Genomic DNA, 22,581 nt, shown 5'->3' with positions numbered 1-22,581 from the left:
CGGGAAGATCCCACCTGCCGCGGAGCGGCTGGGCCCGTGAGCCATGGCCGCTGAGCCTGCGCGTCCGGAGCCTGTGCTCCGCAACGGGAGAGGCCACAACAGTGAGAGGCCCGCGTACCGCAAAAATAAATAAATAAATAAATAAATAAAAACCAAAAAAAACCACCTACTTCAATCCTGCACGTCAAAAACCTTTCCAAAAATGTTAGAGTTGCTTTCCTTCCAGGGCTCACGCTGACCTGGAGGAGCTGCGCACGTCCCTCCACTCCCCACCCTCCCTCTTCCCACCGCCTCGCCTTCCTCGACTCCACTCCCACCCTCTGCATCCTTCCTCACGCTTCCTCTGCCTTCTGTTCTTCCAGCCGCCCACCGCCAGCCTCCTCCTAAACTCTCCTTCCCCAGATGGCTCTCATCTCCAGAAGTTCATTTCCAGCCTCAGAGGAATTCCTGGACGTATGAAGGCTTGTAGCCCCGAAATCAAAAGCTTCGTGCCGGGCTTCCCTGGTGGCGCAGTGCTTGAGAGTCCGCCTGCCGATGCAGGAGACGCGGGTTCGTGCCCCGTTTCGGGAAGATCCCACATGCCGCAGAGCGGCTGGGCCCGTGAGCCGTGGCCGCTGAGCCTGCGCGGCCGGAGCCTGTGCTCCGCAAATGGGAGAGGCCACGACAGTGAGAGGCCCGCATAACGCAAGAAAAAAAAAAAAAAAAAAAAAAAAAGCTTCGTGCCCCATCCTTTCACCCCCTGAACTCCCCTGCCTCTTGCTCCTTTCCAGACACGTTTAAGATACACGACTTACATGGAAAAGCACATACGGCAGCTTTAGGTATTTCCTAAAATTGTTTTCCGGTGAAAGCATTCGACTAGCACCTACATCACTTTCAAATAGGCGAGATACATTATGAGTCCTAGAGATTAGCCAAACCCAGATATTTTAAAGTCATCAGTTCTAGGGACTTCCCTGGTGGTCCAGTGGTTAAGATTCTGTGCTCCCGATGCAGGGGACCCGGGTTCAATCCCTGGTCAGGGAACTAGATCCCACGTGCTGCAACTAAAGATCCTGCGTGCCGCAACTAAAGACCTGGCTCAGCCAAAATAAATACTCTTTTTTAAAAAAAGTCATCAGTTCTAATAACTTTTAATGGAATATAATCTGTAAAAAATACTGAATCACCATGTTGTACACCTAAAACTAATATAATAGTGGGAATCAACTACACTTCAATACAAAATTAAGAATAAAAAACAAAAAAAATGTCAATGGACAAAGATAAAATAAAAGTCACCAGGAATGCTTACCACATCCAAAGGTTGAAAATCTGAATAACTTTGGCCCGAGTATGTAAGTAGTATGTTGAGGAATTTATTTCATTTCAAAGTGCATAGCAAGGAGTGGCTTGCCTTAACTTGTGTGGCTGTTAAAAATACAGGCACTCTGTTCTGGAGGTTTACTTACCTGGGCAGTGTACATAGATGGCAGCTTTATGAACATGGTGGCAAGCAGTCCTGTCCATACATTGTGATATTTTCCAAGCCAGACTCAAAGACTGGGTCAGAGATTCCTAGTGTACCCCATTTCACACGGCCACACCCAGGGATCAATCCCTTCCAAAGGGACCAAAGGAAATGGACATTAGGCTGCGTTGATAGTCAAAATCCAGTTGATGTGATGTCTGTAGATATTCAAAGCTTTGTCAACTAAAATCAGTGCTGTGACTGACAGCCAACAAGATGTGAACTCTACTGTACCATTTCACCTCCCTCTACTCCAGTGACCATCTCAGTGGACAGAGAACCTGGAGGTCCAGCTGGCTGACCCTTGAGGGGCTGTCTTAATTTGAGTTTTCAGAAGCAGACCCCGAGGCAAGGACCGGGACAGGGCCCCTTATTTGAGAGGTAATCCCAGGGGCACTGGAAGGGGTGGGGTAGTGACACAGGGGAAAGAACAAAGCCAATAAAGGTGTGGAATGAGTGGGTTCCCACTGTGGGCAATGGGCTCAGTCCTGCTGGGGACCCCCCAGGAGACTGGGAAACTCACCTCTGAACTGTTGGGACGAGGGGTGGGCCAGCCAGGGACTCAGCCACCCCCTCCTGTCCTCCGGTGGCTGAGGGTCGCCCCTGGGGTGCTAATGCCCACACTTCTGGACTGTGCCCCCTGCGACTGCAGACGTTCCCAAGCCAGACAGATGCAGGAAGCTGCCAGCAGGCTCAGCATCTCTACGTGACATTGAGGGCGGCCTGGGGGTTTGGACAGGGCACCAACATCTAATGGGAAGTGGCCACCTTCACCCAGAGACTCCGGCTCTGTGTCTGTCTCCCGAGAGACAGTGGTTCCCTGACTGTCCTTGGGAGGGAAAGAATGAGCCTTGGATACAGAGCACCTGGCTCTTGCCCACACCTACCGCGGGTGGGCTGCGGGTCTCTGAAGTCGTTTAGCCTCAGCAAGGGTGAGTTCCCCCCTGACAGAGGGGCGATCGGACCGGGTTATCTGAGGGTAAAATAAACAAAATCCAAAAGGCTGTTCCGAGGCTCCTGTGAGCTAGCGCAGGGACCCCCCGATTCACTGTATTTGCATCCTGTGCCTGTGACTTCTGCTACATCCAAAATCTACTATTTCTCACCCCGTATTTTTTTCAAATTGATTCATGTTTATTGACATGCATTTAAAAAGAAACTTTTTTTTTAATGTCACCTGCTATAGAGAAAAGGTAGTCATAAAAATAAATTCACAGCTATTAAAAAGCTGTTCCATGGGCTTCCCTGGTGGCGCAGTGGTTGAGAGTCCACCTGCCGATGCAGGGGACGTGGGGTCGTGCCCCGGTCTGGGAGGATCCCACATGTCGCGGAGCGGCTGGACCCGTGGGCCATGGCCGCTGGGCCTGCGCGTCCGGGGCCTGTGCTCCGCGACGGGGGAGACCGCAGCGGTGAGAGGCCCGCGTACTGCAAAAAAAAAAAAAAAAAGCTGTTCCTCCATGCACTCCCACTCCACCAGGGGTATGCAGCCACTTCCCGAGAAAACTAAGCTGGCGTCCATCACATCGCGTGACCTGTAATGACAACTGTAACAGGCAGGTCACGTGCATTATGATGTCATTTAACTCTCACCAGGCATGCAGACGGACATCTGCTCCTATGGTGGTGGGAACTAGCATTGCTCCCATTTTCCAGACGAATAAGCTGAGCCTCAGAGAGATGAAGCCTCACGGATACTGAGCAACAGCGTGAGGGTCTTGCTAGCAGGCTACCCTCCTGTTCTGGATGGCACAGCTCTTGTGGGCAGAAGTATCTTCCCCTGGACCCGGGAACAGCCATGCCGATGCCTGTGCTGCCCCCGCCCGCCCGCGTGCTTGGTCCCATATTTCCCCAGAACCTTTGTAACATTCTCACGGGACTCATACCCCAACTGTCCACATGCTACATCACAGTATGACGGGGGGAAATGGCGGAATGCCTTTCCCTTATTTTTCATTTTCTTTCTACTGTCTTATTTTTCTACTGGGAATAGGCATTGCTTTTGTAATAAGAGAGAAGAAAAAAAAAACCAGAAGATTTGAGCTTGTTTTTAAATCCAGTGTCACTTGCCACCAAAGGTAAAAAGAAGGACTAAGTTCTTTCTCTCTCTTCCTCAAGGAATGCCCAGGATGGCACCATGTGAGCAACAACCTTAGGGCCCAGTCCAGAGAGAGCCCTGCTTGCAGGGAGGACAAATAGTCACAAAGCAAAACGAGGTGGTGCTGCGGAGGGGCTGAACTGGCACCTAAATGTTAAGGGTGTCAGGTGCCCCTGTTCCTGAAGGCCCCACCTCCCAGCCTGGAATCGCCACCAAAAACACAAATGTGGGTGAGCCACAAGTGTCAGCTGAAAGCTGAGTGAGGTCAAATGCTAATAAGGCCCCAATCCACTCAGACTTCCAGCAGGCCTTGGGTCCTTGAAACCCAGCTCAGCACATGGCCAGTCATGAGCTGTGTGCTTAGGGCTCCACTGCAGGACACCCTCCCCGCCATCTCTGTGCTCACTTCTGTGTGCCCATCTGTTCCATTGGCCTGAGACAGTCCAGCTTCTAACAGTCGACCTGCGTAGTTACTGACAGCATCTCCTTCACACCATGTCCCGAGTTGGACAATACATTAGATGCTCACACAGAGATGGTCACAGAAATATCATAGTCAGTAACATACACAAAGCAAAATTCAGTGTCCCTAGAGTGTAGTTCTGACTTTCCCACCGACTAGCAGAATAATCCTAGACAACAGACATTGGACGAAGCCAGGAAATTAGTGGCAAACACTCCGAGCTAACCCTGAGCTAACCCTGACTGTCTGAAGTTGCCTGGGGTTCCTGTGGAGAAGAATCTTATTTTTTTTTCATTTATTTTATTGAAATATAGTTCATTTACAATGTTGCGTTAATTTCTGCTGTACAGCAAAGTGATTTGGTTATACACATATATACATTCTTTTTCACATTCATGGTTTATCACAGGATACTGAATACAGTTCCCTGTGCTCTACAGTAGGACCTTGCTGTTTATCCATCCTATATATACTAGTTTGCATCTGCTAACCCCAAACTCCCAATCCATCCCTCCACCACCACCCCCGCTTGGCAACCACAAGTCAGTTCTCTATGTCTGTGAGTCTGTTTCTGTTTCATAGATAGGTTCATTTGTGTCATATTTTAGATTCCACATATAAGCAATATCATACGATATTTGTCTTTCTCTTTCTGACTTACTTCACTGAGTATGATAATCTCTAGGTCCATCCGTGTTGCTGCAAATGGCATTATTTCATTCTTTTTTATAGCTGAGTACTATTCTGTTGTATATAAACACCACATCTTCTTTATCCATTCATCTGTCGATGGACACTTAGGTTGTTTCCATGTCTTGGTTATTGTAAATAGGGCTGCTATGAACACTGGGGTGCACGTATCTTTTTGAATTAGAGTTTCGTCCGGATGTATGCCCAGGAGTGGGATTGCTGGGTCATACGGCAACCAGGTGCAGAAGAATCTTAAGGCCACATCTGGGCGCAGCAGGGAAGGGTGATCGATTTTATCAGCAATGAGGTTAGGGGTGGGGAACGGGGAAGGGGGAAGGCAGCCAGGTACCCTGAACAAGCAACCCTTTAAATAACCAGTTCCCATAGGTCCTTCCCCTCTGATATCTGAGCTCTGAAATAATCAGAAAAGGATAATGCTTACAGCTCTTTACCATCCCTGGTTTCGTCCAACCTCTGTGGTCCACAGTTATTCTGCTATCTGGTAGTCAAGTTCTCCTGGCTACAGCAGAAAACCCAATCAGTTAGGATGGTGATGGAGGATCCAAAGAAGGAAACTGCCCCTGCAAAGAACAACTCCACCCAACCTCTGCGGGAGGGTCTCCAGCAAGAAGCTAAGAATCCTGGTGCCTCTGCACATGGCGACTGTTCATGCTTCAAGGGTGAGGAGCTTGAGGGTAAAAGGAAATTTCTTCCTCTATTCTCTTGAGACTTTCCCTGGGGAGGAGTAATCTCAAGACGCTTAGCCAACAGGATAAGGTAGCATTGCATCCAGATAACCACTGCCCGGAGCAAGTTTCCTCCTAAATTTGGTGCAAACAACAGCCAGTCCCTGTAACGCTGGCCCATTTTGATAGCCAAGCAAACCAATGAGCTTAAGCGTCTAGGGATCTCTCACAAGCTCATTTCGCTTGTGGTAGAGAAGTGTGTGTGGGTGTGTGCATTCACTCACAGAGATTTAGTTGAAATTACAAAGTCAAGAAGGAGAGTGACACACAGACACAGAGAACAAACTTGTTGCCAAGGGGAAGGGTGGGGGGGGGAGGGATGGATTGGGAGTTTGGGGTCAGCAGATGCAAACTAGTGTATATAGGATGGATAAACAACAAGGTCCTGCTGTAGAGCACAGGGAACTATATTCAATATCCTGTGATAAACCATAATGGAAAAGAATATGAAAAAGAATGTCTATATGTGCATAACTGAATCACTTTGCTGTACAGCAGAAATTAACACAACATTGTAAGTCAACTATACCTCATTAAAATAAATTTTTTAAGAAAGAAGGAGAATGACAGCAAAAGAAATAGGGGAATCCTGAAAGAACACAAAGAGGCAGCGCGTGAAACAATCGTTCAGCCATTTAGCTCAATCTTGTCGTGAATCTACTCAAACCCAAGGACGGGCTCAGCTCACCTTGTTTAGCCGTTTGAGCATGTCTTTCAGCAGCAGCTGACACTCACACTCGTTTTCATACCTGCAGATGGGACACAGAAGGGAGAGTTGGGAAGCTTCCGTGATCCGGAACGTGTGGTCACACAATCAGCATTCAATTAACCTGAGTCCTACCCCCTCTCATTAAGGGAAGCAGGAGTTGATGCTGAATTTTGGAGCCCACTCCTTCCCAACCTTCTGCACATCACAGCACACGCAGGAAGTGCCGCCAGCGGCACCATAGATGGACAGGAGTCTCCCAGCCCGGAGTCCTAGCCCCAACTCCCCAGTGCCCCCTCCCAGCCACCCAAAGACACAGGAATCAGATCCCAGCACACCTGTACCCCAAGTGCGGCGGCAGCACAGAGACTGGGAGGCTGTACTAACGATCTATTACATCAAACACCACTAACCTGACCTGGTCCGGATACCCTATACTATTGTATTTATCATCATGTGTCAGCTTTTCTGGATTACGCCATTTAATCCTCACAAAACCCTGGAATACAGCAGTTCCTGTTACCCCCTCAGGAAAGATGAGGAAACCGAGGTGGAGAAACTGGCCCAAGGCCTCCGCAGGTGCTGCTGGCACTTCACCCGCATCTGTGAGGCCTCGCCCTGCACACCAAGGGCCTCCTGTGGGCTGGCAGGCAGAGCAGGCTGGACGGGTCAGAGAGTCAGTGCCCCTGGGAGCAGCCTGCAAGCTCTGACAGGGCGAGTGCCTACGTACACACCCTGGCTCCCTGGCCCTCAGCTGGGATCACTGAGGTGTGCTCTCCACCCTGCAGGTGGCCTCCAGTGGCCATGCAGGTAACTTGCCGGGTGAGGCACTCAGTGTTGGCTCCTTTCCCTTCCTGCCTATAACCTCCTCACTCCGCAACTGGTGCTCCCTGATGCCACCTCCCAAATAAGCGACTTTCTCAGGCTCGGCTTCAAGGACTCCAAACTAAGAGAGGGGTGGAGGACTCAGATGTGAGTCTGACAACAAAACTGTGTCCTGACAGCCACACCATGCTGCCTGGGTAGAGCAGGGACACCCTCAAAGTTAAACATACACAAGATTAATAAAGCAGCAGATACTAGGAGCAGGTGTATTTTTTTTCTCCTAGTCGACTTCTTCCCTGGACTTCTAAAAAATTGGTAAAGATCAAGGAAGCAGAGAGACCCCAGAAATCATTCTGGTCAGAACGAGTTTCCTTCTAGGGGGAATTTCACCCCCTGAAGAAAAAGAGAAAGTCCCTTCCCAAATGACCCCCGACCTCGTTCCCTGCAAGCTGTTCCCAATATCCATTCTAATAGGACTTAGAGCCCGTCATGTTTGGTAGCTTAAAAACATATTTAATAAACAACATATTAATGTGATTTTCATGCTTAGACAAGCCTAGATATTTTATTACAGACAAGTGGTTTCATTACAAAGAATTCATTGTAAGAATTCATGATATATTCATATATTCATAGAAGTGAATACAAAAGTGAATTCATAAAGTGGAAAAAACCACTTTGGCTTCAATTACCTGATTGTTTTACAGGATTATTTTTGGTTTTCAGCAATTTGGATAATTGACTCTATTCATTATTGTATTTTGGTAGTTTTGTTTTTATTTGTTTTATTTAGTTTTTATTTTATTTAGCCTTTGTTTGATGTGCTGAAGACCTGATTTTGAAATCATTCAACTATCCAGGTAAAGAACATGCCTAACAAGGCTGCATACACCTTCCTATTTCTGCATTAATTTCACCTGGTTCTGGCTAATCATCACCTCACCTCTGGAATTAAACCAAACTCAGTGTGTGTACCCATGCATGTAGATGGGTATGATTTTTATAATGATTTTCAAGTTCCACTACTCAAGTTAAAACATCAAAACTTCTCCAAGGGGGCAATGGGAGGGAATAAATTAACGAGAATTATCAAATAAATCACAGAAGGGTCGGCTCCACGATGGACATACATACAACTCAGAGCCAAGTGAAATCAGGAGGACTCATCATGGCCACTCCTCCAACGAGGGCTCCTGGGAGTCATGCTGGCCCAGCCAAATCACAGCTGACTGTGGCCCAAGGACCAGGTAAAGGCCATCTGGGGATCTGAGGTACTCTGATGACCCATGGAACTGCCCTGGGTGTCAACCAGCATTCACTTCCATTCTCTTTAGGGAACATGAGCTTAGTATGAATGAAGTCCTATGTTTGGGCCTCACTCCACAGGAGTCCAAGAACAGCTTCTCTCTAAGACACAGTGTTCTGGAAAGGGTATGGGCCTAGGGTGAAAAACCCAAGTTCAAGTCCTGCCACCCACAGGCCCTCTGCAAGCCTCAGTTTTCCCTTGAAGGGCCACAGGGATTTTCAGGTGCCTTCTTCCAGCTGCAAACCTACTTCTGTGGATCAAAACCAGAAACAGGGATTTCCCTGGTGGTCCAGTGGTTAGGACTCCATGCTTCCACTGCAGGGGGCACGGGTTCGATCCCTGGTCGGGGAAATAAGATCCCACATGTGCAATTTGGCCAAAAAAAAAAAAACAACGAAAACCAGAAACAGAAGGACTGATGGGAATGGAATCAATGCTTATGATCTGATAAATATGCTCAGTACCCAATGCTGAATATCATGCCCACGACTGGGACTGAGAATGTGGAACTCAAACACAACGCACATTTTTTTTTTTTTTTTTTTTTTGTGGTACGCGGGCCTCTCACTATTGTGGCCTCTCCCGTTGCAGAGCACGGGCTCTGGATGCGCAGCCTCAGCGGCCATGGCTCACGTGCCCAGCCGCTCCGCGGCATGTGGGATCTTCCCGGACCAGGGCACGAACCCGTGTCCCCTGCATCAGCAGGCGGACTCTCAACCACTGCGCCACCAGGGCAGCCCCACAATGCACTTTTGAAGTAAATCCTCTGGCTACCCTAGACCAGAGGTCCTCAAACCTGGCTGTTCACTGCAATCACCAGTGGAGCTCATTAAATATAAAAAAACCTGGGCCCCACTTGAGGTCCAGGATGGGGCCTGCACATCTGTATTTTTTAATTAATTTATATAATTTTTAAACAGATAAATCTCTTACATGGTTAGAGACTTTTTTAAATGACAGAAAAAGGTAAAAGTCTCCCTCTCACCTCTGCTCCTACTTCCTTATTCCCATAGGTAACCAGTGTTATTAGGGTTTTGTGTGTGTGCTTGTGTCTTCTTTTTTCTTATGCAAGCAAAAAAATCTCTACTCTGACCCCCGTCTTTTTTAAATAGATGATAATAACACACTATTTTTTTTCACAATTGCACAGTATTCCATTGAATGAATGAAGCACAATTTTATAACCTGACTCCTATTAACAGGCCTTCAGGTTGGTCCCAGCCCTTTGCTATTGCAGATCACACTGCAGTGAATATCCTGGTGGACATGCCCTTTGACACCTCCTGGAGTATCAGAGGGTAAATTCCCTGAAGTGCCCAGCTGAATCAAAGCGCACGCCCATTTATCACCTGGAAAGATGCTGACAAATTGCTGATCATCTGTTTTCTTTGAATAGCTTGTTGGGTGATTTTAACACATTATTCAGTCTGTCAAAAGGGGGGACACTGCCCAGGAGCAGGACCTCTGAAACTTCAAGGTCGTTAACTTAAACGATGAATCACCTGGGGGTCTTTTTCAGAGTCTGATTCAGGAGCTCTGGGGTGGGCCCAAGAGTCTCCATTTTTAACAAGATCCTGGGTGATGGCAATGCTGCTGGTCCATGGATCACACTTTGAGGGGCCAGACACCAGCAGGCACACGCTGAAGCAATGTCCAGGTGTCCGCCGTGATGCAGTGAAGGCCGTTAGACTTAGCATGCTCAAGACTTGAACTCCAGTCCCAGTGCAGCGATCCACCAGCTGAGTGACCTTGCCCCCAATCTCTACATTGTCTGAACCTCAGTCTCCTCATCTGTAAACTGGGTGCAGTACCGTCTATAACAGGATGAGGCTGTGAGGATTAAATAACATCGACACATCTCAAAAACACTGTGCTGAGCAGAAGGAGCCAGACACATAAGAATATGTCTAGAAGATTCCAGAACAGGCAATAGTAATCTATGGTGACAGAAATCAGAACGCTGGGTGCCTCTGCTTGGGGGCACTGGGGGGAGGGAACCAAAGGCTGGGAAAGGGCAGAAGGTAACTTTCTGGGGTAGAGGAATATCTTGCTTGTTTTAGTAGTTACATGGGTATCTATTAATACATTCGTCAAACTCACTGAGCTACACACTTAAAATCTGTGCATTTCATTGCATGTAACTTAGATCTAGACTCTAAAAGACATTAACAGCAAATTACACCATTTCATGCAAACCGTGACGTGCCATCAAAATGGAAGCCAGCCCTATCTTAGGAAGATGCAGCACGTGCGTGCCTCTGCCGGTATGAAGTTACCGGTCGCCTGGGCCCGGAGACGGCCCTCCCACCTCCAGCGGCAGCGCTCTCCCGGCCCGCGCTGCCTCGTTACTCCCACGGCTGCGCTTACTTGCTTCGGAACTCGCAGAGGGCGCGCTGCGCCTCTGCGCCCTGGCGCTCCAATCGGGTGCGCTCGGCAGCCAAATCCCGGGCGCGCTGGCGGTTGCCCTCGACGTGGCGGGCGAGGGCATCCTCGGGACCGGCCAGCTCGTCCAGGCGCTGGAAGGCGTCCAGCTGCCTCCGCAGGACGGCGTGGCGCTGCTCGAGCGCTCGGGCCCGCTGGACGTGGGCGGCCACGCGCTCGCCGAGCCCTTGCAGCTGCGCCAGGCTCGGCGCGGCAGCCCGGCCCTCCACCAGGCTGTCCGGCTCGGCTGCGTGCGGCGCCTCCTCGGCGCGCTCGTACTGCTCCTTGCGGGCCTGGAAGACGTAGCTGCGCCGGTACATGACTCCTCTGCGGGCGAGCGTGCAGCCGGCTCCCGGAGGCCCCTCGTCGAGACAGCAGCGCGCTAAATAAACATCGGAGACCCCTGGCACGTCGCTGGGACGTTCCAGAGCCGATCAGCTGTTGCTCCGCGCTGCGCCCAGCCTCGGGCAGAACAAAAGAGCGGTCGGCCTGCTTTTGTGCGCTGGATTAGCGGCCCATACAGCTCCGGGGGTTGGAAGGTTACATTGGGCAATGTGGTTTTTGTTCCGTGATTGTTAAAGCCTGTTGTTTTGTGAGTAAATGGAGGGTCAGGAGGACGGGAGAGGCATGCCTTTCCTTTGACTGCTTCCACTGGGAATTGTGAAGGAAGCCCAAGGGAGCTTGTTAAACTTGGACTAGTCGGAGAGCCCAAGGACCCCTGGCTTTTTCTCTTCTCTCTCTTTCAGTCAAGCTCTCATGCCAGAACTTTTTAACAATACCATTTTCTGTTCTGATTACTTAAGCGATTCTTTTTCGTAATTGCAGCATGACATTCAGGACCCCTCCTTATATTAGGGGTTCTTAACCATGGATGCAAAATCAAATGGCATCTCTGGGTAAATTGTGAGGTGTATTGCAAGTAAGTTCTTACTGATACTCGTGCATGTTTGTAACCAGTCTCTTCTTTGTACAATAACTCAGAAAAGTTTTCCTTATTATAATATTATCCTGACTCTCATGGATTCTGAAAACCTTTCCAGAGTAGGAGATACAAGCAGAGCTCCATCAGGACATTGGCATAATAGATTATTTGAACCAAAGAAAAAATTCTTAAAGATTTGATAAATTGGCCAATTCTCAATTACATAATATGAAGGAATTTTTTTTTTGCCACTATGTTTAATTTTCATTTGTATTATGGAAATAACAAAGCTAGGCTTTGACAAACTTAAAAGTAAATTGTGGGTGTTGAAAGAAATGAATAGCATCTGATGAGAATGTTCGTAAATATAAATATTTTGTCCTATCTCCAGTTTTAAAAATCATTATCAAAAGACTGTTTTCATAAAAGTAAGGATTAGCAATGCCATATAATTAACTCTATGGATTGCACATAGTATACTACAAATTAAAGTCATAGTTATCAAAGATCAAGAAAATTACACAGATCTTTGTTGGTTTCTCAGAATTTATTTTTTTCTCCAAAAGGACTATGATAATAGATTCAGTCTGGAATGAATCTATGTAAGGGCCGAAGTTGTGCTGGCAGTGTGGTTATTATTCTATTTTGCTGTCTTACGCCATTTAAAAATAGATTTTATGATCAAATCAAGGAGCACCAATGAGTATTTTCTATGGTATGGCACACATATGCCATGCTGATTGCATGGTAAATTGGTTTCAGGCTTCCTAGAGAGCAAAACCAACGTAGGACAAGAATAATCTATAAAAAAAAATCATTCATTCCCTTTGACATCATGTATCAGTCAGCTATTGCTACAGAACAAAATGACCCCCAAACTAAGTAGCAGACAAGAAGTCTTTATCACTCTGTCCCAGGTCTGCAGCTCAGCTGGATAGCTCTCCTGCAAGCTGCAGGTCTTCTGATCAGCCGGTGCATCTCTGCTCCAAATGTCTGCCATCCTCCTAGAGCTTGCAGTGACAGAAGGATGAGAGCAAGCCCAGGCACACAAGATCGTTCTAAGCCTTTGTTGGCATTGCGTCCGCTAACATCCCATTAGTCAAAGCAAAGCCCACAGCCACAGCCTCAGTCAAGAGGCATGGTTCACGGAAGGCCATGGCGAGGGTGTGGGTGTGGAACTCTGTCACAGTGGAGTGAAGCATTGGGAGGGACCAGCAACCCAGTCTACCACTCATAGAAATCCCGTTTGAGAAAAATATAAACTTCCAGGAACATAACAAAAGAAAAAATATTATTTCCTTTTAATCCAGTGGAACAAACACTTAGAAAACATCTACTCACAAAGCATCATCTGGAAGAGTTAAATATTGAACAAGGTCAAGTCCCTACCTTTAAGGGGCAGGAGACAAATTCCTACTCAACGAATGAAGACACGAGGAAATCTGGGATAAGTTCTAAAATAGAGATGGTAATAAAACGCTGTGGTTGTATCAAGGCAGCAGCAGTGAGTGGTGTGTGGGCAGGTAGGGAAGTTGGAATTCCAGGCTGAACAGCATGAACAAGGTGTGATCCCTGTGCTCCCCGAACGTGGTGAGGCCAAATCGAGGCGGGCATGGCAAGAACGGTCCCACAAGGGTAAGTTCGAAGGCCTCCCATTGGTGGTAGTGGATTGAACATGGGCATGATCTCTACTCCCTCCCCCAAGCCCCACCAAAAATGGCAGCAAAGAATGTTTTTAGATTAAAACTCCACAAAAATAAGGAAGAAAAGAATACAGTGGACAAGATATGTCAACAAATTTTCAGGAGACTGACTAAGCACAGTGGAGAAAGCTAAGAAACCTAAGTGTCTCGGGGGGATGGGAGAGGAAAACAGCTGGTTCATGCAAGAGAATCTCAGAAATCTTAGGAATTGGATGTACCAGATATGGCAGAAGATGGAGGTGAAGGGTAGCGTTACCAAGTCCAAGCTCGTACTACTCGCCACACGACAGGCCAATAAATGGAGGGTAGAGTTGTTGGGGGAATGAATAGCGACTTTATTCAGAAAGCCAGCAGTCCGAGAAGATGGTGGACTCGTGTCTCAAAGAACCATCTTCCTGAGTTAGAATCCAGCCTTCTTTTATACTAAAAGGGGAGGGAGGGTGGCTGGTTGTTGCAATCCTCTTGGTGCAGGAATCCTTTGTTCTTGCAGCTGTCCAGGTAGGTCTGGTCACAATGCTCCTATAAACCTTCAAGAAGTATTATTCTCCGCCTGCAACTTTTTATCTCTATATGAATGGAAAAGTGTTATACCTTTAAAGGTCAGAGCCTTGAGAATAGATTCTCCTGTGTATTTCAGGCTATAGGCAACATTCTTTTACAAAAGATGCGGAGCCTGCAGGACTAAGCCCCCGGCAATAGAGCACAAAGGTTAGAGCTAAAAGAATAGATTCAATATGGAGTCAGGTTTGTTCTCTGTTATAGTAGAGCTGAAACACAAGAGGGTTGCCTGAGAATCTGCATAGGAGCAGTTAGAATTTCAGATCTCCTACCCAACCCTGCACAGCCAGGCAACCACCCAACCCCCATCATGACAGGAGACTGGAAGTTATTCTCCAGTGAAACTGAACAAGACCAAGTTGCCAGGCACAGCCAAGGGTAGAATGATGGCCAGTTGAAGCCGGTGGGAAAGAGAGGCAGCTGCAGGCAGTGGGAGGTGGGCCAGCAAGTCCCTCTGGTCCCAGTATGGGCACTGGTAGTAGGGGGATAATCACTTACAGAACGAGGGTCACCATACCTCCCAGTTTACCTGAGACCATCCACGTTTACACCCTTTATCTCAGTGTAAGTGTAGGCGGCACCCACTCTCAAGAGTAGCGTGGTTTGTCTGAGAAGGACAAAACAAACATCTCATCCTGGCCCTGGATGCATAGCCTGAATCTAGCCATATAAGGAAACATCCAGACAAACCCAAAATAAGGAACATTATTAATAAAAATAGATGGGAACAATGTTCTTTAAAATGTTAATATCATAAAAGACAAAGAGAGATGTGGAAAGATTCCAGATTAAAGATGTGACATCCAAATGCAGTACTGATCCTAGACTGGATTCTGTGCTGGAGGAGAAAAGATGCTGTAAGATCATCACTAGATCTTTTGGCAAAATCGGAAGATGGACAATAGATTACACCTGTATCAATGTTAAATTTACTGAAGTTTATGACTATGCCACTGTTAAGTAAAATAATGTCTTTATTCTTAGAAAATAGCCTCTGGGGACTTCTCTGGTGGTTCAGTGGTTAAGAATCTACCTTCCAATGCAGGGGACTCAGGTTCAATCCCTGGTCGGGAAACTAAGATCCCACGTGCCGCAGGGCAGCTAAGCCCCGCGCGCCACAACTACTGAGCCTGTGCACTCTGGAGCCCATGTGCCACAACTAGAGAGAAGCCCGCGTGCCGCAATCCTGCGTGCCGCAGCTAAGACCTGATGCAGCCAAATAAATAAATAAATATTAAAAAAGAAAAAGAAAAGAAAATATCCTCTGAACTATTTAGGGGTAAAATGCATGATGTATGTAACTTACCCTCAAATGATTTTTTAAAATTACATGTATAAATATATACATAAACATTAAAATGTATGGAAAGAGAAAGAGAAGTAAAATGGGGCATAATAATAACAATAGGTGAATCTGGGTAAAAGGTATGCGGGTGTTGTTTGTACCATCCTTACATAGTTTGAGATTATTTTCAAAAACATTTGTGAAAAGTGTGATCACCTTATACATTAAGCACTTTGCGGTGTAGACATCTAAGAACTATTCCTTGCTTTACTTTATAGCCGACTAGCTACATAAAAGCAAAGAGAGGTAGAGGGACAGAGGGGAAATGGTTTAGTCAACTGTGCAAAAACAATAGGAGAAAATGGTCTATAACCATTGACCAATTTTAATCATGTGGAATATGTGATGACATAAGTGAAAAAGTTTACAACAAACATGAAGGGGGGCAGATAAAAAAAAAACCAGATGCATAGTGATGATAGTCATATAAAAACATACATATAATTAGAAATTAGTGTAATATGCCAGGTTTTATGTTCATCACATCTTTTTATTTCCATTTCAAGTTGTTTCAATACATGACACTTTAAAATTTTTTAATTAACACTTTTGTCCACTGAAAAAATAGGCATAGATGGTTTGCCTTTTAGTCAATTTCATACTCTAGAGGTTTAAGCCTTCCCTTTCAGTTCAGATACATTCTGAGTTCGCTCTGGGCTTTTTATAGACATAAAGGGTAGTGGAGGGGTCCCTGCCATCTACTAGCTGTGAGGCCTTGAACAATTCAGTTAACCTGTTTTCTGAAAAGACGGAATTGAGCTAAGGAATCTAGCATCTTGCTGCTTGTTATGGGCTGAATTGTGTCCTCTAAAATTCATATGTTGCAGTCCTCACCCCCAATTCCTCAGAATGTGACTGTATTTTGGAGACAGGGCCTTTGAAGAGGTAACTAATATAAAATGAAGTCATGTGGTTTGGTCCTAATGAAACATGACTGGCGTCCTTATAAGAAGAGGAGATTAGGACACAGATAGGAGCAGAAGGGAAAACCACGCGAAGACACAAAGAAAAGACAGCCGTCTACAAGCCAAGGAGAGAGGCCTCAGAAGAAACCACCCTCACGACACCTTGATCTCCGACTTCTAGCCTCCAGAATTGTGAGAAAATAGACTTCTATCGCTTGAGCCACCCAGTCTGTGGAACTTTGTTGTGGCAGCCCTAGCAATCTAGTAGACTGCCCAAGCATTCTGATCCTGCATGGTCTCCTATTACGGTCCATCCTTTCCCAGGACATACACATGTCTACCACAAGAGGGCCACGCTGCCCTAAGAGTGCCTCCTGGCCCCCAGGGCCACTGCAGACAGCAGAGGGGGCAGCTGGGTGCACAGATGCACAGCTTGAAGCCTTGCCACCAAACTGGATCAACTCAAAAGGCGAGTCACTCTGGAAAGGCTCGTGTTGAGTAAGGTGGCCAGCAACCCCGGAGTGAAAGGGCAAACCTCTGACCACCCCCAATGCCGGCTCCCTTAGACTGGCCTCCCCATCAGCTGTAAAGCAGGCTTGGCTGCTCTGTAAGTGATGCGTCGACAGAAAGGAAGAAACACACTCAAAAGCAAGGCTCTCTCTCCAACTGCACATACGTTGTGGACGCTGAAGGCCTTCTGGAAAGTGAAGCCATAGATTCACTCACTATCAAAGCCAGAGGGCACTGAGTATCCACCTGCTTTTCTCAGGGCCCAATACAGTAACTGAAGCAAATATCAAATTTGATGACAGACGTATTCCTTGTGGTTTTTGACTGATGGGACCAACAAAAGGCATAATAACTAAATGCAATGCATGATCCTGAATAGGATTCTAGACCAGAAAAAACAAACAAAAAAAGCTATCCTGGAACATTATTGTGATGATTGATGAAATTTGAATAGATAGCAATATTATGTGTTAAAATGCCTAATTTTGATAATTGTTCAATGGCATATGAGAAGATGACCTTGTTCTCAGGAAATACATGATGGTTTTAGGCATGATTAGACACAATATCCAACTTACTTGCAATGGTTCAGAAAATAAATAATATATATGCATATGTAATAGACACACATATAAATCAATATGAATAATAAATAAAACATGGAATAATAAAGCAAGTAGAGAAAATTGCAAATAATTGGTGGATTTAGGTAAAGGGTATAATGGGAGTACCCTATACTATTCCTGAAACTTTTCTGTAAGTTTGAAATTAAAACAAAAGAAAAAGCTACCCTCCAAAATCCCAAACACCTCTGGAAAATTTTTGCTGAGAGTAGATGCTTCTTAATGATAGCAAGAAAATGCAAAAACGCTCCTTTGATTCACCAGATGGTATCATGGTCTCGGCAACCAGGATTTCACTGATGACCAAAGCAGGAGTTTAACACACTCGTGATGAAGGGGTTTTGAGATGTATCTGGACTCACCTCCCCTGAGCACCAGACGACAGGGCACAGCCTTGGAATGTCGTTGAGACACGGTCACAACTACTCATTCATCCTCACTCTGGTTATACATGAAAAGTGGCCATGCCTGTGACCTCAGGGATGCAGCAATGAGTCATGATCCCAGCAGGCACCATCCTCAGGACCAAGTTTGGAGAAGTCTCTTTCACAGTTATAATTTCTTGTGGCTTTCACTCTAGCCATGCTATTCATATTTCTGCTCTGTGCTTCTCTTTAAGATATCATTAAACAGACCTACTGCCATGCTCAAGTTGGGTCAGCCGACATCTGACCCACTTTTGTTTTGGAAATAGATTTCCAAGTGGTTTGATGTATCATCGAGCCACAGTTGGCCAAGTGGCATGCTCATTTTGCCCTAAAAGGAAGATGTTCCAGACCCCAATTTGTACCAGTAGGAAATGGATCGCAAGGAGTTAGGCACAAACATCCATGAAGGCATTTCTAATAGAACTACAGTCACAGATTTAAACCTACATCTGGTATACCCACTGTTTTTATGGGTCCTTATCTACTTCCTTATTGCTATCAAGAGGAACTAATTGAACTATGTCACAAGAGAAGATGTTCTATCTTTTGAAGTTCTATCTTACCAACTTCTCAAGCTTTGACCTGAAACTGGGACAGATGATATCCCAAACTATTTTATCATTTATTTTCAGATTCTGCACTCAGGGATACTAAGACTGTACATTTTAAGCTCTAACTTTCAACTCTCAGACCTAAATTCCACATAAAGTTTTCTAATGAAAGTTATAATAATAGCTGGTTTGCAGAAGATTGCCATTGTTTGGAAGGCATATAGTGTTACTGAGTCCAAGCACGTACTGCTGGCCGCACAACAGCCAATAAATTGACAGATGAGCTGTTAGGGCAAGGAATAGCGACTTTATTCAGAAAGCCAGCAGCCAGAGAAGATGGTGAACTCGTGTCCCAAAGAACCATCTACCCCAGTTAGAGTTCAGGCTTCTTTTATACTAAAAGGGGAGGGGATGTGGCTGGTTGTTGCCCACTTCCTGGTGCCGGAATCATTTGTTCTTGCAGCTGTCCAGATAGGTCTGGTCACAATGTTCCTATAAACCTCCAACAAGACAATTATTTTCTTTTCTGCAACTTTTAAAATTCTATACCAATGGAAAAGTGTTAATACCTTTTGTGGCCTCTCCCGTTGCGGAGCACAGGCTCCAGACGCGCAGGCTCAGCGGCCATGGCTCACGGGCCCAGCCGCTCCGCAGCATGTGGGATCCTCCCGGACCAGGGCACGAACCCGTGTCCCCTGCATCAGCAGGCGGACTCTCAACCACTGCGCCACCCGGGAAGCCCAGCAATGTTCTCTTCACTGTTTTTTGTTTTTTTTTTGGCTGCACCAAATGGCTCGCGGGATCTTAGTTCCCCGACCAGGGATGGAACCCGTGCCCGCTGCAGTGGAAGCGTGGAGTCTTAACCACTGAACTGCCAGGAAATTCCCAGCAATGTTCTTTTTGAATGTATGATTCATTTTCTCAGTTCTTCCTGTTGATTGTGGTCTCCAGGATGAATGTAGTTTCCAATCAACACGCAGAGCTTTAGATACCTGTCGGGTTATAGTGCAGAGAAAAGCAGGCCCATTGTCACTTTGAAGGGTGTTGGGCCATGCAAATCGGGGGATAATTACCTTAAAGAGAGCTTTCACTGCTTCAGAGGTTTTTATTGTCTGGGTGGAATATGCTCCCACCCATCCTGAAAAAGTGTCCACAGATACTAACAAGTATCTTCAGTTTCCTGCAGCTCATCTACGTGCCAGTAGGTTCTCCGTGGGGCAGGTTCCTGTATAAAGTACTGAGTTCCCATGGCGGGTGCTGTGTCTAGCAGCAGTCTTTGCATTAGTTTTAGCACAAATCATGCAGTTCTGAGTGACTCGTTGGATGGCCTTTTGTAGGTTAGGCCCCATTTTATACTTCTGAATCCATTGTAAGGTGGCATCTCTCCCGTAATGGGTACTATTATGAATGTGCCCCAGGACGGGGTCCAAGCCTCAGGATAAAAAAACAATTCCTCATGCACTACATTTCCAGCCGGGCGAGATGTGATCAAGAGCGGATCCCCACTCTTTAGCCCTTTCTTTGTCCTCTTCTGAATACGCCAGCTGGTATTTTGACAGATGGAGCTGAGGAAGAAGTGACCCTCTCACGGCTTGATAATCGCCTTCTTTGCAGCTTGGTCAGCTAATTGGTTTCCTTTTATTATACGAGTTTCGCCTCTTTGGTGGCCTGGGCGGTGCATTACGGCCTCTTGTGAGGGCTTATGAACTGCTTCTAACAGTGACAGGATTTCAGAAGTGTGTTTTATGTCCTTATTACTTGAAGTAAGGAGGCCCCTCTCTTTCCAGATTGCCCCATGAGCGTGCACCATGGAGAATGCAGAGCGGGAGTCTGTGTATATATTTAACCACATTCCTTCAGCAATAAAGAGAGTTCTTGTCAGAGCAAAGATTTCTGCCTTTTGGGCTGAGCTCCCTGGGGGCAAGGCTCTCCTCTCAGCAGTCTTCTCTGGGGTTATCACTGTGTACCCAGGGCATAGCCTACCTGGTCCCCATCAGTGAACATTTCCAAATCTGGCTGGCCAAGCCCTGGTCTGCTAGAGCACACTGGGTCCATGATGCTCAGGCAGTCGTGCTCTGAGGATTGTGTGGCTTCAGTCAGGAGCAATGAGGCTGGATTTAGGGCTGAAGTGACCTGGAGTCTTACGTTGGGATTGTCTAAGAGAATGGCTTGGTACTTTCCCATTCTCCCAGAGGTCAGCCAATAGCCCCCTTTTTTGTTCCAGTAAATAAAGGAAATAGTGAGGGACACACACAGTGGTAGGTTGCCCCAGGGTATATGTCTCAGCTTCCTGAAGTATGTCACAAGTAGCAGCTACAGCTTGAAGGCAAGGGGGCCACCCTTAATGATATGATCTAGCTGCTTTGAGTTGAGGGATGTTGCCCAGAGCTTGAATTAACACCCAGAGACTTATGCCTTGTCCTTCATGGACGTACAATTAAAAAATAAATAAATGTATTTATTTATTTTTGGTTGCGTTAGGTCTTCGTTGCTGTGTGCGGGCTTTCTCTAGTTGCGGCAAGCGGGGACTACTCTTCGTTGCGATGCGCGGGCTTCTCATTGTGGTGGCTTCTCTTGTTGTGGAACATGGGCTCTAGGCACGCAGGCTTCAGTAGTTGTGGTACACGGGCTCAGTAGTTGTGGCGCATGGGCTTAGTTGCTCAGCGGTATGTGGCATCTTCCCGGACCAGGGTTCAAACCCATGTCCCCTGCTTTGGCAGGCAGATTCCTAACCACTGCACCACCAGGGAAGTCCACATTTTTTTTTCAAGACAACCTGAGTTTGGGGGTAACACACACACTGGATCTGAAGATGCTGCTTTGCCAGGATTTCTACGTGATGTCCGTGTGACGCTAAGAACAATTCCAGGGCATCTCAGAGCTAACAAGCCGATGTTCCCAAGGCTGCATTTGGGGCACTAGTTTGCTGAGTCACTTGCAGTGCTGTTCTGCAGCTGCCTCTGAGGACCTCATAAGACCCAGCTGTTAAATTTTCAGGAATTTGGGGAGCTGGTTGACACCACACTGGTGGCTTAAAATCAGCCAGGTGGGAATATTTACACCACAGGAATTGACAAACACCATAAACACAGCTCAGGACATTTGCCCCTTGAAAGCTGGGTATTCAACATCTACTGCCATCGTATTACCTGTGAAATAATATAGATCCATCTCTCCAGTGGCAGATGTTGATGGAGAGAAAGTTTTGATGCCTTTTCTTCAGACTCTGCAAACTCAAAGAAGAGAATCAGGCTTCCCAAGTATGTTATGTAAAATGGTACCCTAAATTTAAATGCTCAGCTTAAAAAAAAATTAGACTAGAATCAGAGTATATAGCCTGAGAAAATGGCTTGTTTTGATGTCCAGTTGGCTCAAGAAGTTTCTGAAAATTAATTTATGATAAATTGCCTTATAAAGTTAACATAGCTCCCAAAATGTTATGGGGCCATTTCAAAAACTGGGGAAGTCAGCCAGTAAATTAAAGCGTAGCTCTGTAAAGGAAGAAAGAGATTTATCTCAACAATAGTTGAGACCCAGCTGGAGGAATTGGTCTTTATTTTAGTGGAAAGGGAGATAGCAATCCCTAGCTAATTTCAAGATTTATTTTTCCCCCTGAAATAATAGCTGACCATAGGCTCTGTTGTTCTTGGCTAAGTTTTCTACAAACAAGAATTTTGCAGCTGCAATGACCTAACTTGGGAAACAATTTGATAACGTTTTGTAGAAAACACAAAACATTTGTTTTATTCTTTCGGAAGACCAGCAGCGGGACTAGGGGGAGAGCATAATATTTTGCCTTGAAACAGAAAAAAAGTTAATAACATCAGTGGCTGGAAGAATATTTCAGTTCAAATAAAGGTCATCTAAAGCCCGTGAAATGTTGTCTTTCAAACCAGTAATGAACACGCCTCACAGAACCAGCTAAAATCCTGGATCCATTCAGTTGGTTATTAGGGCATAAGTGGAGACCTTTATCATACAGCAAATAGCTCGGCAGCTAGTTTTGACAAAAACAGCAGGAACAGTGGTTAGCTGCAAAAACAGACATGTTTTAGAAGAACTGGGAGAACACTTCTTGATGTGGTTGGAAAAAAAGAAAACCTGCTTTCAGTGACTCAGATTTCAGTTGAATGAGTGCAGACAATCCAAATTAGGCAACATTATTGCTGATAGTTTGTTAAAAAAAAAAAAAAATCCCCAGAGGGCTCTGGACGATCTTTCACTCCAAGGAGTGAATTGAGATCAAGGTTACCCTGTTTACCTCAGACTGGAGC

General features: G+C 46.2%; 1 protein-coding gene across 1 annotated transcript in view; it reads right to left on the bottom strand.

Annotated features, from left to right (window-relative positions):
• Window positions 1–11,107, bottom strand: part of BFSP1 (beaded filament structural protein 1) — a 39,013-nt gene extending 27,906 nt beyond the window's left edge. Inside the window, exons 1-2 of the mRNA XM_007461790.1 lie at window positions 10,709–11,107; window positions 6,193–6,253 (exon numbers count right to left, since the gene is read on the bottom strand). Of these exons, the coding sequence (XP_007461852.1) occupies window positions 6,193–6,253; window positions 10,709–11,082 (435 nt within the window). The 5' untranslated portion in view covers window positions 11,083–11,107. The remainder of the gene's footprint in view (window positions 1–6,192; window positions 6,254–10,708) is intronic.
• Between the last annotated feature and the right edge of the window lie 11,474 nt (window positions 11,108–22,581).

This window comes from Lipotes vexillifer, unplaced genomic scaffold, assembly GCF_000442215.2.
Source record: "Lipotes vexillifer unplaced genomic scaffold, Lipotes_vexillifer_v1.1 scaffold285, whole genome shotgun sequence".
In the NCBI taxonomy this organism is placed as follows: Eukaryota; Metazoa; Chordata; class Mammalia; order Artiodactyla; family Lipotidae; genus Lipotes; species Lipotes vexillifer.
This window is presented reverse-complemented; position numbering and strand designations above follow the sequence as displayed.